General features: G+C 45.9%; 1 protein-coding gene across 5 annotated transcripts in view; it reads right to left on the bottom strand.

The window, feature by feature from the left end:
• CACNA1B (calcium voltage-gated channel subunit alpha1 B) overlaps positions 1–16,786 on the bottom strand; it is a 330,258-nt gene that overhangs the window by 98,445 nt on the left and 215,027 nt on the right. For all 5 annotated transcript variants that reach the window (XM_031059209.1, XM_031059210.1, XM_031059211.1 and 2 more), the window contains exons 16-18: positions 16,510–16,627; positions 12,210–12,277; positions 5,955–6,061 (exon numbers count right to left, since the gene is read on the bottom strand). In XM_031059209.1, coding sequence (XP_030915069.1) covers positions 5,955–6,061; positions 12,210–12,277; positions 16,510–16,627 — 293 coding nt within the window. The remainder of the gene's footprint in view (positions 1–5,954; positions 6,062–12,209; positions 12,278–16,509; positions 16,628–16,786) is intronic.

Raw genomic sequence — 16,786 nt, 5'->3', positions numbered from 1 at the left:
CAAACCATCCCCTGTCCAAGATTTAGGAGCTGCAAAGCACCCCCTGTCCAAGATTTAAGGAATGCAAACCATCCCCTATACAATATTTAGGGGCTGCAAAGCACCCCCTGCAAGATTTAGGGGCTGCCAAGCCCCTCTGGAGCTCCCTGAGGATGGACACTCCACCCCTGTATGGGTTCTTCACTTGAGAGCTGGAATTGACCTTTGTGGCTCTCTCCCAACTCAGAATATTCTGGGATTTATGTATAAAATTGCTTTGAGATGGATTTATTAAATCTCATGGGTCACAAGCCACAAATACATCCAACTCCCTCTTCCCATCTCCCAAAAAATGACTCCTCCCTTGCCTGCTCCTCCAGGGCCTCAACCCCTGGACCTAAATTCTGCATTTTGTCCCCAAAGCAAAGCTCTGTGAGTGGCCGTGGAGCAGGGTCAGGAGATGTCACAGGGTGTCACAGGGTCAGGAGATGTGCAAACCTTCCCTTCCACTGTGCTTGTGTGAATTTTTGCACACTTGGGGCAGGGCAGATTCAATTTGAGGCAAAATAAGCAAAAATCCACAATTTTGTCCTCACTTTGAACTGTTGTCACAAAAATATCCTCGTGCTTTTGAAAACCTGGTGAAAAATCATGGGAAAAGGTGATTTTTAACAATTTCAACCTTAGGTCCATGGAAGTGAGTTGTGTTTTTTCTCCTAATTTCTAAGAAATCTTCCCATGCAAAACACAGAAGCAAATAAGCACCATCATCATCTTGCATTTTCAAATACCAGAACCAAGAAAATCATCAAAGAGCAGGAGCAATTATCCTCATTTGACTTCTTTTCAAGGCTGGCCAGAAAATAATTGTAAGGAAAAAATGGTATTTAAAACTATCAAACAGCCAGAGCATAAATAGGAACTGATTACAGCAGTAATGACAAAATCAAATGGTAAGAAGAATAAAATAGGCAAATTAATAATATTCTTTTCCTTCACATGTAATAAACTGGCTCCACTTGGCCTTTTGTCTTTGCTAAAGTGGATTAAAGTCCCAGTAAAAAGAGATTTCCACCAAAGGAATCCGGCTGCAGTTCAGGTTTTTTACAATAAATTGAGCAGGAAATTTCTTTTTCTTTTATGCTTGAGCTTCTCCAGCCCTGGGAGGTCTCCCCTGTAAAAGGGGTCTGGAAAACATCAGCAGCTCCCACTAAAATGCAAGACCAAACTTTTTGGTGTTGATGCTGAAATTCCAGAAGAGCTCAAGGAACCTTTTCAGCAAATCCTCGTGAGGAATCCCAGAACAGAGTCATGGAATGGTTTGGCTTGGAAGGACCTTAAATCCCATCCCAACCTCTGCAGGGACACCCTCCACCACCCCAGGCTGCTCCAAGTCCATCCAATACTTGGATATTTCCAGAGATGTCTCAAACACAGGAACCTGGATTAATATTTCCACCTACACCTCATTTTTGCACCTCCAGGATCCAGGAAAAGTTGGGCCCAAGGCAAAGCTCTCCAAGGGTTTTGGTATCACAGAGCCTGTGCTTGTCCTCATCCAGGCATCTGGGAATCCCAAATGGATGTTCCTGCCTCCAAACCAGAGCATTTTATTCCGCCCAGCTCTTTCAAACAGCAAGGAAAGGGAATTCAAGCCCATTTTTCAGCTATTTAAGAGGATGCCTTTGCTCTTCAGTTCTCAAGATTATTAAATAAAATATTGATTTCTCTGCACACACAGAAATAACTCATTAAAAATCATTAAACTCATATCCTCATTAAAAATCCAAAGTGGGATGTTAACACTTCACCTGGTGAAATCTACCTTAAAAAAAAAAATCCTCCTAAACCGCAATTATTCAGAGATGAGGCCTTACAAAGAGCACCAAACTGAAAGAAATCCTTCTTTAAACTCCTAATTAAGTGCTCAGCACTGAAGTATTTGGCCAGAGGTGGTGCAGGAGGGCTCCCAGACCAGAGGATGCTCCAGCTGGACAGACAGACAGACAGTGACTCCACAGAAGGGAAATGCTCCCCCAAGGAATCAAAGGTGCTTACGCAGCTATGGAGATGTTGGCTGCTGACATGGGGCTCACTTCAGCCACCTCCTTGGCCTTCTGCAGGGCCAGCTTCTGGTTGGTGGCTTCCTCCATCTCCTCCTCGTCCTGGGGCACGAAAACAAGAGAAAACAGGGAATAAATCATGGAATAACAACAAGCAGCGCTCCCCTGGGGCATGGTGCTACCACTGGTGGGTGGCAAGGACACAGGAATTTCCATTTAGGGCTGCAAGGACACAGGCATTTCAATCTAGGGCTGCAAAGACAGGAATTTTAGTTTAGGGCTGCAAGGACACAGGAATTTCCATTTAGGGCTGCAAGGACACAGGAATTTCCATTTAGGGCTGCAAGGACACAGGAATTTCCATTTAGGGCTGCAAGGACACAGGAATTTCCATTTAGGGCTGCAAGGACACAGGAATTTCCATTTAGGGCTGCAAGGACACAGGAATTTCCATTTAGGGCTGCAAGGACACAGGAATTTCCATTTAGGGCTGCAAGGACACAGGAATTTCCATTTAGGGCTGCAAGGACACAGGAATTTCCATTTAGGGCTGCAAGGACACAGGAATTTCCATTTAGGGCTGCAAGGACACAGGAATTTCCATTTAGGGCTGCAAGGACACAGGAATTTCCATTTAGGGCTGCAAGGACACAGGAATTTCCATTTAGGGCTGCAAGGACACAGGAATTTCCATTTAGGGCTGCAAGGACACAGGAATTTCCATTTAGGGCTGCAAGGACACAGGAATTTCCATTTAGGGCTGCAAGGACACAGGAATTTCCATTTAGGGCTGCAAGGACACAGGAATTTCAACTTAGGGCAGATTTTCTTGCAAGGAGCCCCAGGTTTGGTGCAGGCAAGGTTTGGTCAAGAGGGTTTTTTACCCTCATCCTTGACTCTGCTGGGTCTCCTCTCAGCACACAGCACTGGGGAAGGAGACTCTGAGGGAGCAGGGATGGGACAGTTCCAGGTGGAATTCCCCATTTATCCCAGAGCTGTGTGTGGAACAACCCTCTAAAGCCAATGTCCCGCTGGAACACCTGCACAGGCTCCTAAATCCTCCCTGCCAAGGGGAATTTTCTGAAACAATAACAAAAAATGATGGATTTGGGATGGTCCTGCTCCCATCAGTTATTCACACCCACCACAGATCCCTGAGGACTCAGAAAACAAAAAAAAGAAAACATATTAAATGTAGTCTGTAGAGCAAAGCAGGGTTCTGCTCCTGCTTCCTGCATATCCCTGGATCACGAGGATTTTTAACCTCTGAAGATTGTACCTGGGATTTCTCTCTTCCTACCCAACATGAAAAGCATCACTAAAACTCAAAATTAAGGATCTTAGTTTAAAAAAAAAAAGTCATTTCAAAAATTCAAAATTTAAGAATCTTAAACATTGAGGCAACAGCAAAACCCAAGGAAACAACCTGGTTCCCCTTCAGTGGGCACCGAGGGCAACTTGGCTGGAATTTTCTAACCAAAATAAAGTCAAAGCATGGCAGGATCAGCACAGAGCTCTGGTAGCAACACCAGCATCTCACAAATCCAGGGAAAAGCACACTGAGAGCAGTCCCAGGCTCTTGGGTCAAACTTCATGGAATGCACAGGTCTGCCTCTGCTCTCCCAGGCTGCTGCTGCTGCAAGGAGTCAGGATTAAAATAATGAGAGCAGACAGATCTCCAGCTTTGGAAAAGGAAATTATAGAGATTTATCCACCCTGAATTCCATCTGCATAAACAGCTCCTCGCTCTGCCTTTGGTGCTATTTGCTTCCACTGAACTCATTTGGAAACTGTTTTATTTTTCGCCTTCAGAAGGGAAAAAAATGTGGAAAATTGATTTTAAAAATCGTTACCATATAAATTTCTTCTTTTCTTTTTCCTTTTTTTTCCCTTTGCAAATATTTGCAAGTCTATAACCAGGCCTGAATAAAAGACCTGCTGAGCAATTATACAAAGTCAGTATTTCTCAGCTGCCAGATTCCAGCATTTTATGGATTTTTCTCCGTAATTTCCAGTATTTTATTTTTATTTTATGCCGAATTCCAATTTATCAAAGCTTTGGGAGCTCGTTGCAAACCAAGGGTGTTTGGTTTAACCCACTCAGAATATTCTGGGATTTATGTATAAAATTGCTTTGAGATGGATTTATTAAATCTCATGGGTCACAAGCCACAAATACATCCAACTCCCTCTTCCCATCTCCCAAAAAATGACTCCTCCCTTGCCTGCTCCTCCAGGGCCTCAACCCCTGGACCTAAATTCTGCATTTTGTCCCCAAAGCAAAGCTCTGTGAGTGGCCGTGGAGCAGGGTCAGGAGATGTCACAGGGTGTCACAGGGTCAGGAGATGTGCAAACCTTCCCTTCCACTGTGCTTGTGTGAATTTTTGCACACTTGGGGCAGGGCAGATTCAATTTGAGGCAAAATAAGCAAAAATCCACAATTTTGTCCTCACTTTGAACTGTTGTCACAAAAATATCCTCGTGCTTTTGAAAACCTGGTGAAAAATCATGGGAAAAGGTGATTTTTAACAATTTCAACCTTAGGTCCATGGAAGTGAGTTGTGTTTTTTCTCCTAATTTCTAAGAAATCTTCCCATGCAAAACACAGAAGCAAATAAGCACCATCATCATCTTGCATTTTCAAATACCAGAACCAAGAAAATCATCAAAGAGCAGGAGCAATTATCCTCATTTGACTTCTTTTCAAGGCTGGCCAGAAAATAATTGTAAGGAAAAAATGGTATTTAAAACTATCAAACAGCCAGAGCATAAATAGGAACTGATTACAGCAGTAATGACAAAATCAAATGGTAAGAAGAATAAAATAGGCAAATTAATAATATTCTTTTCCTTCACATGTAATAAACTGGCTCCACTTGGCCTTTTGTCTTTGCTAAAGTGGATTAAAGTCCCAGTAAAAAGAGATTTCCACCAAAGGAATCCGGCTGCAGTTCAGGTTTTTTACAATAAATTGAGCAGGAAATTTCTTTTTCTTTTATGCTTGAGCTTCTCCAGCCCTGGGAGGTCTCCCCTGTAAAAGGGGTCTGGAAAACATCAGCAGCTCCCACTAAAATGCAAGACCAAACTTTTTGGTGTTGATGCTGAAATTCCAGAAGAGCTCAAGGAACCTTTTCAGCAAATCCTCGTGAGGAATCCCAGAACAGAGTCATGGAATGGTTTGGCTTGGAAGGACCTTAAATCCCATCCCAACCTCTGCAGGGACACCCTCCACCACCCCAGGCTGCTCCAAGTCCATCCAATACTTGGATATTTCCAGAGATGTCTCAAACACAGGAACCTGGATTAATATTTCCACCTACACCTCATTTTTGCACCTCCAGGATCCAGGAAAAGTTGGGCCCAAGGCAAAGCTCTCCAAGGGTTTTGGTATCACAGAGCCTGTGCTTGTCCTCATCCAGGCATCTGGGAATCCCAAATGGATGTTCCTGCCTCCAAACCAGAGCATTTTATTCCGCCCAGCTCTTTCAAACAGCAAGGAAAGGGAATTCAAGCCCATTTTTCAGCTATTTAAGAGGATGCCTTTGCTCTTCAGTTCTCAAGATTATTAAATAAAATATTGATTTCTCTGCACACACAGAAATAACTCATTAAAAATCATTAAACTCATATCCTCATTAAAAATCCAAAGTGGGATGTTAACACTTCACCTGGTGAAATCTACCTTAAAAAATATCCTCCTAAACCGCAATTATTCAGAGATGAGGCCTTACAAAGAGCACCAAACTGAAAGAAATCCTTCTTTAAACTCCTAATTAAGTGCTCAGCACTGAAGTATTTGGCCAGAGGTGGTGCAGGAGGGCTCCCAGACCAGAGGATGCTCCAGCTGGACAGACAGACAGACAGTGACTCCACAGAAGGGAAATGCTCCCCCAAGGAATCAAAGGTGCTTACGCAGCTATGGAGATGTTGGCTGCTGACATGGGGCTCACTTCAGCCACCTCCTTGGCCTTCTGCAGGGCCAGCTTCTGGTTGGTGGCTTCCTCCATCTCCTCCTCGTCCTGGGGCACGAAAACAAGAGAAAACAGGGAATAAATCATGGAATAACAACAAGCAGCGCTCCCCTGGGGCATGGTGCTACCACTGGTGGGTGGCAAGGACACAGGAATTTCAATCTAGGGCTGCAAAGACAGGAATTTTAGTTTAGGGCTGCAAGGACAAAGGAATTTCAATCTAGGGCTGCAAAGACAGGAATTTTAGTTTAGGGCTGCAAGGACACAGAAATTTCAACTCAGGGCTGCAAGGACACAGGAATTTCAATTTAGGGCTGCAAGGACACAGGAATTTCAATTTAGGGCTGCAAGGACACAGGAATTTCAATTTAGGGCTGCAAGGACACAGGAATTTCAATTTAGGGCTGCAAGGACACAGGAATTTCAACTTAGGGCAGATTTTCTTGCAAGGAGCCCCAGGTTTGGTGCAGGCAAGGTTTGGTCAAGAGGGTTTTTTACCCTCATCCTTGACTCTGCTGGGTCTCCTCTCAGCACACAGCACTGGGGAAGGAGACTCTGAGGGAGCAGGGATGGGACAGTTCCAGGTGGAATTCCCCATTTATCCCAGAGCTGTGTGTGGAACAACCCTCTAAAGCCAATGTCCCACTGGAACACCTGCACAGGCTCCTAAATCCTCCCTGCCAAGGGGAATTTTCTGAAACAATAACAAAAAATGATGGATTTGGGATGGTCCTGCTCCCATCAGTTATTCACACCCACCACAGATCCCTGAGGACTCAGAAAACAAAAAAAAGAAAACATATTAAATGTAGTCTGTAGAGCAAAGCAGGGTTCTGCTCCTGCTTCCTGCATATCCCTGGATCACGAGGATTTTTAACCTCTGAAGATTGTACCTGGGATTTCTCTCTTCCTACCCAACATGAAAAGCATCACTAAAACTCAAAATTAAGGATCTTAGTTTAAAAAAAAAAAGTCATTTCAAAAATTCAAAATTTAAGAATCTTAAACATTGAGGCAACAGCAAAACCCAAGGAAACAACCTGGTTCCCCTTCAGTGGGCACCGAGGGCAACTTGGCTGGAATTTTCTAACCAAAATAAAGTCAAAGCATGGCAGGATCAGCACAGAGCTCTGGTAGCAACACCAGCATCTCACAAATCCAGGGAAAAGCACACTGAGAGCAGTCCCAGGCTCTTGGGTCAAACTTCATGGAATGCACAGGTCTGCCTCTGCTCTCCCAGGCTGCTGCTGCTGCAAGGAGTCAGGATTAAAATAATGAGAGCAGACAGATCTCCAGCTTTGGAAAAGGAAATTATAGAGATTTATCCACCCTGAATTCCATCTGCATAAACAGCTCCTCGCTCTGCCTTTGGTGCTATTTGCTTCCACTGAACTCATTTGGAAACTGTTTTATTTTTCGCCTTCAGAAGGGAAAAAATGTGGAAAATTGATTTTAAAAATCGTTACCATATAAATTTCTTCTTTTCTTTTTCCTTTTTTTTCCCTTTGCAAATATTTGCAAGTCTATAACCAGGCCTGAATAAAAGACCTGCTGAGCAATTATACAAAGTCAGTATTTCTCAGCTGCCAGATTCCAGCATTTTATGGATTTTTCTCCGTAATTTCCAGTATTTTATTTTTATTTTATGCCGAGTTCCAATTTATCAAAGCTTTGGGAGCTCGTTGCAAACCAAGGGTGTTTGGTTTAACCCTGGCCCCCAGCTCAGAACCTGTCCTTTCACCCTGCTGGGGTGGGAAAGCAGCAAAGCACCCATGGATTGGGATAAATTCAGAGTATTTGGGGAAGAAAAAGAGAAAGGAATGAATTCCACATTTCCCACCCCGGGTTTTGCTATCCCCAGCACAGCAGAGCTCCCTGCATGGAGCAGGACTGGGACAGACAGATGTTGTCACTCTGTCTGGAATGTCCCTGGGCTCAGCTGTCCCCAGGTCCTTGTGCCCCCCAATCTCCCCCCTGGACTCTGTGGGATCGCTGCTCAGCAAGAACAAAACATCCCAGAGTGGTTCCAACACAAATTCTCTTTCCCACACAAATCCCACAGCAGCTCCTGGTTTATTTTTTTAATTAAAAAAAAATTAACTGTGCCCATCCCAATGCAGCAGAAATATCCTCAGGACACAAGTTTTAAAAGGAATAAAACCCCAATTAAAAAAATCTTTCCAGTTTTCCTTTCATTCTCCAGGTAAATTCAAATTATTTCTTCCTTTGAGGGATCTCCAGCAGCCTTAAAAACCAAAGGCTGATGATTTTTCTTTGCCCCTAAAGCACCAGGTGCAGGTTTTAAAACCTCTTTTAAATTTGTGGTTTCTGCTCCATTCTCTCGGGTGCCTCTGTAATTCTGCTGGATTTCCATCCTGGAGGAGCAGCAAACACAGCTGTTCCTCCCTCACAACGAGCTCAGCCCTCAGCAGATGTTTGCTTTGTAATATCTCTGTGGCTCCTTCCATGCAGATATTGCAGATGACTCCAAAAATTCGTTAATTTTTTACCTGATATTTAAAATTCCAGCTCAAACTGTCACCCCCATTTCAGAGATAAAGCTCTTGCCCATAAGCACATCCTTGGTTCATGTCCCTTTCTGTTTTCTAGAGTTCTAAATCTTCATTTAAATCAATTTCTCACGGGGTAAAACCCCGTTTTTGGTGCTCCCCATCATGATGTGCATCATTAACACTGAATTTTCTTGAATACATTCAGCCAGTTAAAGCCTTTTCCATAGGAAAGAGGGAGATTTATGGATGCTCAACTCTGGGTTTGGCCACTCCCTTCAGTCCAGAATTTCTGGGCATTCCTCAAGAATTTTATACAAATTTATATCCAATTCCCACATCCCTCATACATGTTTTTATCCTGCTTTTTCAGGAATCACTGGCAGTGGCAGAGATGAGAAAACACTTCCTGCTTGAAGATATTTAGGAAAATAAAGCCTCAGTTGTAGTGAGGATGAAGCAGGAGTTGCTGGATGTCACCAGAGACATTCTTCATGACCAGCAGAGAGACTTGAAAAGCAAATTTTGGGGGCAATTGTAAAATCTGCTCTGAGTAAGTGAACAGGAAGAAAAAACTGTCAATATATTGAAAAAAACCTAAAGGTGAGGGAACCCAAAGGGATTGAGGAGAGTTCTCAGGAATCACTAAAAATTGGGTGGCAGAGTTTGAGTCAGTGCAAGAGCAGAACAGCAAGAGCAGGAGAGCGAGCTGGGAGCAGATTTTTTATAGATTGAAAGCAAAGGTGGTGATTCTTTGTTTTTTCCCCCAAAAATGAGTCATGCCTAAGCACTGGTGAGTTCTGTAACAGCCACAGGGTGATCAAGCTGCAGTTAAATATAGTCCCAGCCCTGAGAGCTCCTCTTACAGGTCACAGAGCCCAGAAATGGCCCAAATGCCACATAAAAAAAAATCCAAATTAGCATCCAGAAGTGGGGGAACTTGAGATGCTCCAATCCTGAGGCAGCAAAGTTTTCTGCCTTCCCTAAACAGAGGCAATTTCAATTGCTCCTGGTTCTCCCACATTAAATTCAGCACTGATCTCAATTAGTTTCACAGAATAAATGTCAGGAGAGTCTCCTGGGACCAACTGACTCCTGAGTAACTTCCCTGTATCTCTGGGCCATTTTTGGGGCTTGCATGCTCATATTTACTCAGCAGGAGATCCCTCATTCTCCAGGTATGTGTCTAATTGAATTTTAGCTTTTTTCTCTTCTTTTGAAAGCCCCAGTGATTTGGGGGGGGGGGTCATAAATAAAATTAAACTAAAAAAAAAATTCCCAAGAGAGTTTTTGGAGAAGTTTTATGATTTGGCAATGCTGTTGAATCCATCAATATTTAATTAGACTTTATAAACATCCCCAAAGCCAGGTTTCCAACCATCCCTGTCAGCTGCTGAAATATTCACAAGAAAGCACTTAAAGGATTAAGAAAGAAGGAGGATGAGCTTCATTATCCAAGAATTGTGCTGGGCCTCATCTCCCCTCTTAGCACATAGAAGGGATGCCCATAAATCTGGGAGGATCTTTGCCTCCAGGCTGGAGATTTCTGTGAGCACAGAAACAGCTGAGCTGCTGAAAGATGAAAAAAATTCCCATTAAAAAAAAATAATAATAAAAGCAAAAACTCCCAAAACAACCGAGAGCCATTAAAGACAGCCATGAGCAGCATTTTAAGGGAGGAGGGATGCAGAACACAGAATTGGAACAAAAAAAAACAATAACAAAAATAACAAAAATTTATTTATATTAAAAATTACTTATAATATAATTATTTATAATAACAAAATATTTATAATACATTTATTTATAATAATAAATTTATTTATAATAATAAATTTATTTATAAAATACCACCCAGGAGCCACCAGGCTGTTTGGAGGGTTTTTTGGCAGAAAGCTCCAGAAAAGCTGGAGCCAGTCCTGCAGGAAAAGGGGAGATGAGAGAGCAGCTCAGCCACAGCAGGGATGTGGTTTTTGATGGGAACCTTTGGCTGGTTTGCTCTGCAGCAGCTGGGAGAGGGTGGGAACCGTGGGGAAATCTCCGTGTCCCTGAAGTGTGGAGCTGCACTGGGGACCCAAAGAGCCAAAAATGTTGGGAAGGCTCGAGTGCAGCAGTGCCAGATGCACCCCCAGAGCTCAGCACCAACCCTGAGCAGCACATCTCCGTGGCTTTGAACAATTCCATGGGATGGTTTGGGGTGGAAGGACCTCAAAGCCCACCCAGGACACCTCCCACTGTCCCAGGCTGCTCCAGCTCATCCAGCCTGGCTTTGGGATCCAGGGCATGAACTGCTGCACCTTTCCCTAAAAATAAAAACCACCTGTGCCTGCTGCTGCCTCAGCACGTGGGCAGAGAGCTCTGCCACTGGCAGGAGGAAAGAAATTAAAGTTTTAAAACACAACCACCCCAATGGGGACACTGCTGCCTGTGCCCCCAGCAGGTCACTGTGACTGATGGCAGCAGCACAGGAATGGGTGAGAAAAACTAAAAATGTGCAAAAATCCCTTTAATTCTACTCATTAATCCACCAGAGTATGCCAAGAAATCGAAACTGTGCAATAGCCCGAACACCAAGGGCAACAGTCACAATCCTCCTGCACAACCCTGGGCTGAGCTGTTCTCAGTGTAAACATTCGCCAACAGAAATCTGTGTCCACATCCAGAAAAGCCACACCAGTGTCACTGCCATCCCCTGCCAGGACCTGGCTTTGTGCCTCTGACTTCTCTTACACCTGGGGAGAGGCAGGAATATCCCAATATCTCCCCTGGGTGCTCACAACAGCCTCTGCAAATTGTTTTGCCTGGAGCTGCTTGGAAAATTTTAATTCTTTCATCCATCACCAACCTTGGTGAGGTAAGGAACACAAAGTGTGAGACCAAACTAAACACAAAATATTCCCTGCAAGCTGAAATAAAGAAACCTGCAGGGGAATGAACCTCTCTGCAGTGCAAAGTGGTCACCAGAGGGGCAAAAGCAGCACCACAATGCCTGAATTTGCTCCTGTCTGAGCTTCCAACCAGCCAAAAAAACTCTTAATTGCTTCTCCTCTGCTCTTGGAAACAGAAAATGTGAGATGAGCAATGCCCACTCTGGGATAAAGCAAATACAAAATATTCACTGCAACCTGAAATAAAGAAAGCTGAAGGGGAATAAACATCCAGGTGCCTCTCTGCAGTGCAAAGTGGTCACCAGAGGGGCAGCAGGTGATGCCTCAGGTTTTAGCTTTTCTATTTTTCACATTCTGTGCTGCTTTAGTGGGTGGGTCTGAGCTTCATATCAGGGGATGGTGAGCTCTGTGCACAGAGCAGGGAGACAAAACAATTCCTGCTCCAGCTGGGCACCAAGGACAAATGATCCAAATCTCAGCCCAGGAGCACAAACACCGTGGGCTGGAGAGAGAAAAACAAGCAGGGTGGGACTGCCTGGGCTAAAGCTGGAATGGGACAATGAACTGCAAGATGCAAATGGAGCAGAACTGATAAAAATGTGAGATTTCATGACCAAGCTCTCTTTTGCTGGGTGCTGCCAGGGTGTGGCCTTGAAAGCCCTTCAGTCAATCTCTTTATTCCCCTTAACACCATCTAGTCTCTGTCCCAGCTCCTTCAGGCACCCCAGGGTTTCAGGGGACAGCTCAGGGTGTCCCCCTTGCTTTGGAATTTACAATAAAATGTAATGTTCCACCTACCTTGGTCAGCTCCTGGGCATTGGCCAGGTTGTCCACAGCGATGGCCAAGAAGACGTTCAGGAGAGTATCTGAGGGAGCAGCTGAGGAAAAGCTCTTCACACAGCACAGGAGCAATCATTCCCTCCCTGCTGCCCCTGTTCCCCCATTTTGTGTTTCATGGATTGATCTCGGGAAGCTTTGCCACCATTCCCAGCTCACCCACCCTGCCCAGAGCTGGCCCAGCAGGGCTGGACACACATTTGTGTCCCCAGGACCTGTCTGCAGAGGGGACAGGACCTGAGGGGTGCCACCCCATTAGAGGGACAGGGTGGGACCTCCTGCTGCCCCCAGAGGCACCACAACCCCTGGTTTTCCACCCCTCCAGCCCAAAAATGCAGATTTCAGCCTCATTTTCCCCTCACTCAGATTTCAGCCTCATTTTCCCCTCACGCAGATTTCAGCCTCATTTCCCCCTCTTGTTTTAAAGGACAACCACTGGAGCTGCAGGAAATGGGTCACTTTAAGCCAACGTTTACATTTTTATACACACAGAGCTGTATAAAGTTGTGGGGAGCGTGGAAAAATGGATCTCAGGTCGTTGCTGCTGGGAGGAAACCATCCTGGCTTACCTCACTGGAGTCAGGGTGGCAATGGGGCACCCAGCCATGCTGAGCCCCACACAGAGCTCAGCTGCCCCAGAGCAGCACCCCCAGCCCCATTCATGAGCTCTGCTGATAAAACAGCCCCTAAGCCCAGCCCAGAGCCCAGCTAAGCCAGGGCAGTGCCCATGCCAGGCCAGGCCTCTCAGCAGAGCTCTGCATCCCATCCCTGAGACAGAACACTGGCCTGGAATTCTTTATTCCTCTTTTACTTTCATTTTTCCACTTAATGATTTCAGCTTTTGCTGAGTTTGTTGTTGTTATTCCAGCCTTGTGGCTGCAAAACAGCCCCAGAGCAGCAGAGCCCAGCTAAGCCAGGGCAGTGCCCATGCCAGGCCAGGCCTCTCAGCAGAGCTCTGCATCCCATCCCTGAGACAGAACACTGGCCTGGAATTCTTTATTCCTCTTTTACTTTCATTTTTCCACTTAATGATTTCAGCTTTTGCTGAGTTTATTGTTGTTATTCCAGCCTTGTGGCTGCAAAACAGCCCCAAACCAGCCATAAATCAGCTGCCCTAGCACAGGGAAGGAGGGCAAGCAGAGCAAAACACAGCACAAGCACTCTCTCAAGGAGAAAATGTGTTTGGCTCTTGCACATCACCTGGGGACAGGAGAGTCACTCACTGCAGAGCTCTGTTTGCTCCTCCAGGTAGGAATGTGCAGGGGAATGGTTCATAAACCCACTGAAAGGGCTGCAGGAGAATTAGGAAATTAATGCAGGTGTTTGCAGGAGGCTCCAGGAGAGCTGGGGAGGGACTGGGGACAAGGGATGGAGGGACAGGTCACAGGGAATGGCTCCCACGGCCAAGGGGGGTAAAGTTTTATGGGATTTTGGGAAGGAATTCCAACAGGCTAGAAACACTTCCAAGCCTCCTATCAGGGAATAAACGTCTCAGCAGGACAACTGCCTCCCTCCCCCTGCCTCCCACGCCCTCTGGAAGTGGCTCATGTAACACAGGCAACCCCTGGAAATTGAATTAATTTCTTTTTATCAGATCAGCCTGGCCTGATCCATTTCCAAGCAGACCCAGTCTGGCAGACTTGGGTGTTTCTGCCCCAAAAAAGGTCCCTCAGTCCTCTCTGCAGTGCTGGGGGATTCCCAAATTTCTCCCAAACTGCAGGCTCTGCCTCAGGCTGTGTAACTTGGAATCATCTCCTGCCTGGCACCCGAGGGCCAGGGAAGGGCAGCATCCTCCAGGCAGCTCCTGCTTTTTTTTCAGGCTCTTCTTGGAGTTTTTTTCCCTTTTTTTTTATTGTCTCAACAGATGCCTCCATTTATCAATTAAGTGGATAACAGTGAACCCAGGCATGGTGTAATTTCCTGGAAAATGGGCCAAATCCTGTTGTTACTGTAATCATAAAACTTTCATTAAACCATTTCTGGTTCCACACAGACTCTCTGGAAATGGAAACGTAACATGAGACACTTCCCACTTAGAAAAACAAACTTTCCCTTGCCATGATTCATCGAAAAAGCAAATTCCTCCCCGTCTCTCTGTGCTCACAGAGCCTCACCTGCAGCAAACTCATCCCACCCTGCAGGACTCAGGGAGGATCAAAGAATCCCACCTGGCACATCCCTCTTCATTCCTCAATGCCCCAGTGATGTCCCAAGGAGCTCAAGGAGCCACCAGCACGGGGCTGTGGGCAAAGGGCATGGCAGAGGCACTGGAGATGTCGGGAGGAACTCAGGAAGAACAGCCCTGGATCCCCTCAGCAGCAGAAGGGAAAACAAGAGAGCTGCACCTGATGAGATTTAGGGAGAAGGTGGGTGAGGTTCCCACTCTCCAAATCCCAAATCCATGGCAGGGGCAGCAGATCCCCTCCTCTTGAATGTGCCCTGCTCTTTGCCTGGCACTGGAAGCCAAAGGAGCAGGGAGAGGTCCCCTCTGAATTAAAGGTGGGAAGGGAATTCATGCCCCGCTGGGGCTCAGCAGCTCGGAGGTGAAACGTCCCTCCCTCAGCTGTGCTGTCAAGCCTGGTTACAGCTTAATCTCATTTCCAAATGCCAAGCCCAGAGGATTTAGAGCTCTCCCTCCCTCCCTGCTCTTCTCTGACCCAATTTTGCAGAGCCTGGTGTTTCTGGAAGGGCTGTGCTGGCTGCTGTGAGATATCTGAGCATCGCTGCCACGGCTCCTCCAGGAATGGGATAAATCCTTGGGGACACTCGTGTGACAGGCACAGCTCCCACTGCCTGCTCTGCTCTTCCCTGTCCCTGCTCCTCATCCTGAAGGACAGAATTCCAGCAAAGGCAAAGGGCTGGAGCCCTGCTGTGCCACCCATGGGCACCAATGTCATCGATGGCACCTTCTGTCCCCTCCACTCCAGCTGCAGCAGCCCATTTCTGCAGGAATTCTGTCTTTAGCCCCAGCATTTCTCCCAATTCACCCCTCCTCTTCTCCTGCATCTCCAGCCCAAACAAGACTCCCAGGAAAAGAGGAATGCTGGGACTGTAACCAGGGAGAAGGTCAGGAAATCCTCGTGGGAGCTCCTGGGTGGAGCAGCAGCACTGCGAGCTCTCATCCCACTTTGGGGTGTTCTCATCCCACTTTTGGGAGCTCTTATCCCACTCTGGGGCATTCCCATCCCACTCTAGGACTTTCTCATCCCACTTTTGGGTGTTCCCATAGCACTTTGGGGTGTTCTCATCTCACTTGGGACGTTCTCATCCCACGTTGCAGAGCAAACAAAGCAGCCAGGGCTGCCTCAGCTCAGCCACAATTCCTGGGTTTCCTGTTTTAGGGATGCTCCCACTGGATCCACACAGCTCATGGCTGCAGCCACAGAATCACAGAATCAATCACAGGATTACAGGATCAATCACAGAATTACAGGATCAATCACAGAATCAATCACGGAATCACAGAATCAGTCATGGAATCACAGAATCAATCACAGAATCAGTCACAGAATCAGAGAATCACAGGGTTACAGGATCAGTTGGTAGCTATATTCCCCTTCCCCTCTTTTTCCTTCTATCCTTTATTTCCTTTTCTGATCCCTCTACTGCATTTGCTGTTGGCCCTTGTAGGAATCCATAAAGTTAGAGGGTTTCAGGTTTGTGGGAAAACAGACAGGCCTCAGTTATGACAGAATTATTAATATTGTTGATGCATCTTGTTAGCTGCACGAAGACGTGAGGAATAGAACAATAGACGTGTGTCTAGCGTTTCGGAATAGTTTTCTAAGTTGCAAAAAGTTTCTAGAAGCAAAGTTGCATTTCATTAATAAAGCTTTATGTATTGTATTCTTATAAATAAACAAGCAAGCATTGTTTTAACTCAAGCTACGTGTGTTTATGTTGATTAGTTAAAGTGTCTGTCAGTATGTGTAATTGGCTAAGACGAGTATTTAGTAGATTGTAACAGCAAATTTCTTTGGCTTGCTGGCTGGAGTGTGAGCTGCTCACATCCTGCATGTAAAAAATCATGTATGAGGCTGATGCTGAGGAATAAACGGCTCTAGATGCATTCCAAAGCAGTCCTGTCCCGTTTGTGTCTGTATATAGCTAGCCAGCACAGCCCTCAGTAAAGGTGCATTTGTTGTGATTAAACTGACAGGCCCTGCTGTTTGTCTTTTGCACTTTTGGGATCTGAAAGGAACCATCACAAGTCACTTGCCCTAGCAGTGGGCAGCACTGTGGCACAAGGATGGAAGGATACAGTTACCAAACAGGGTGAGCACGATGAAGTAGATGGAGGAGAACATTCCGGAATGGACGCCGCCCTGTGACTCTATCCCGTGGTACATCACAGCGTTCCAGTCCTCGCCCGTCAGGATCTGCACAGAGCAGGAGGGACACAGAGGGTCACTCACAGGAAGGGTCACTCACAGGAAAAGTCACCTCATCCCTCTCCACAGCTCCTGAAAGGTGGCACCCACAGGCAGGGAGCTCTGACACTGACCCACAGCCACACATTGGCACTGGTGAGGCCAAAC

This window comes from Geospiza fortis, unplaced genomic scaffold (genome assembly GCF_000277835.1).
Source record: "Geospiza fortis unplaced genomic scaffold, GeoFor_1.0 scaffold85, whole genome shotgun sequence".
In the NCBI taxonomy this organism is placed as follows: Eukaryota; Metazoa; Chordata; class Aves; order Passeriformes; family Thraupidae; genus Geospiza; species Geospiza fortis.
Note: the sequence above shows the minus strand (reverse complement) of the source record. Positions and strands in the feature narration are given on the sequence as shown.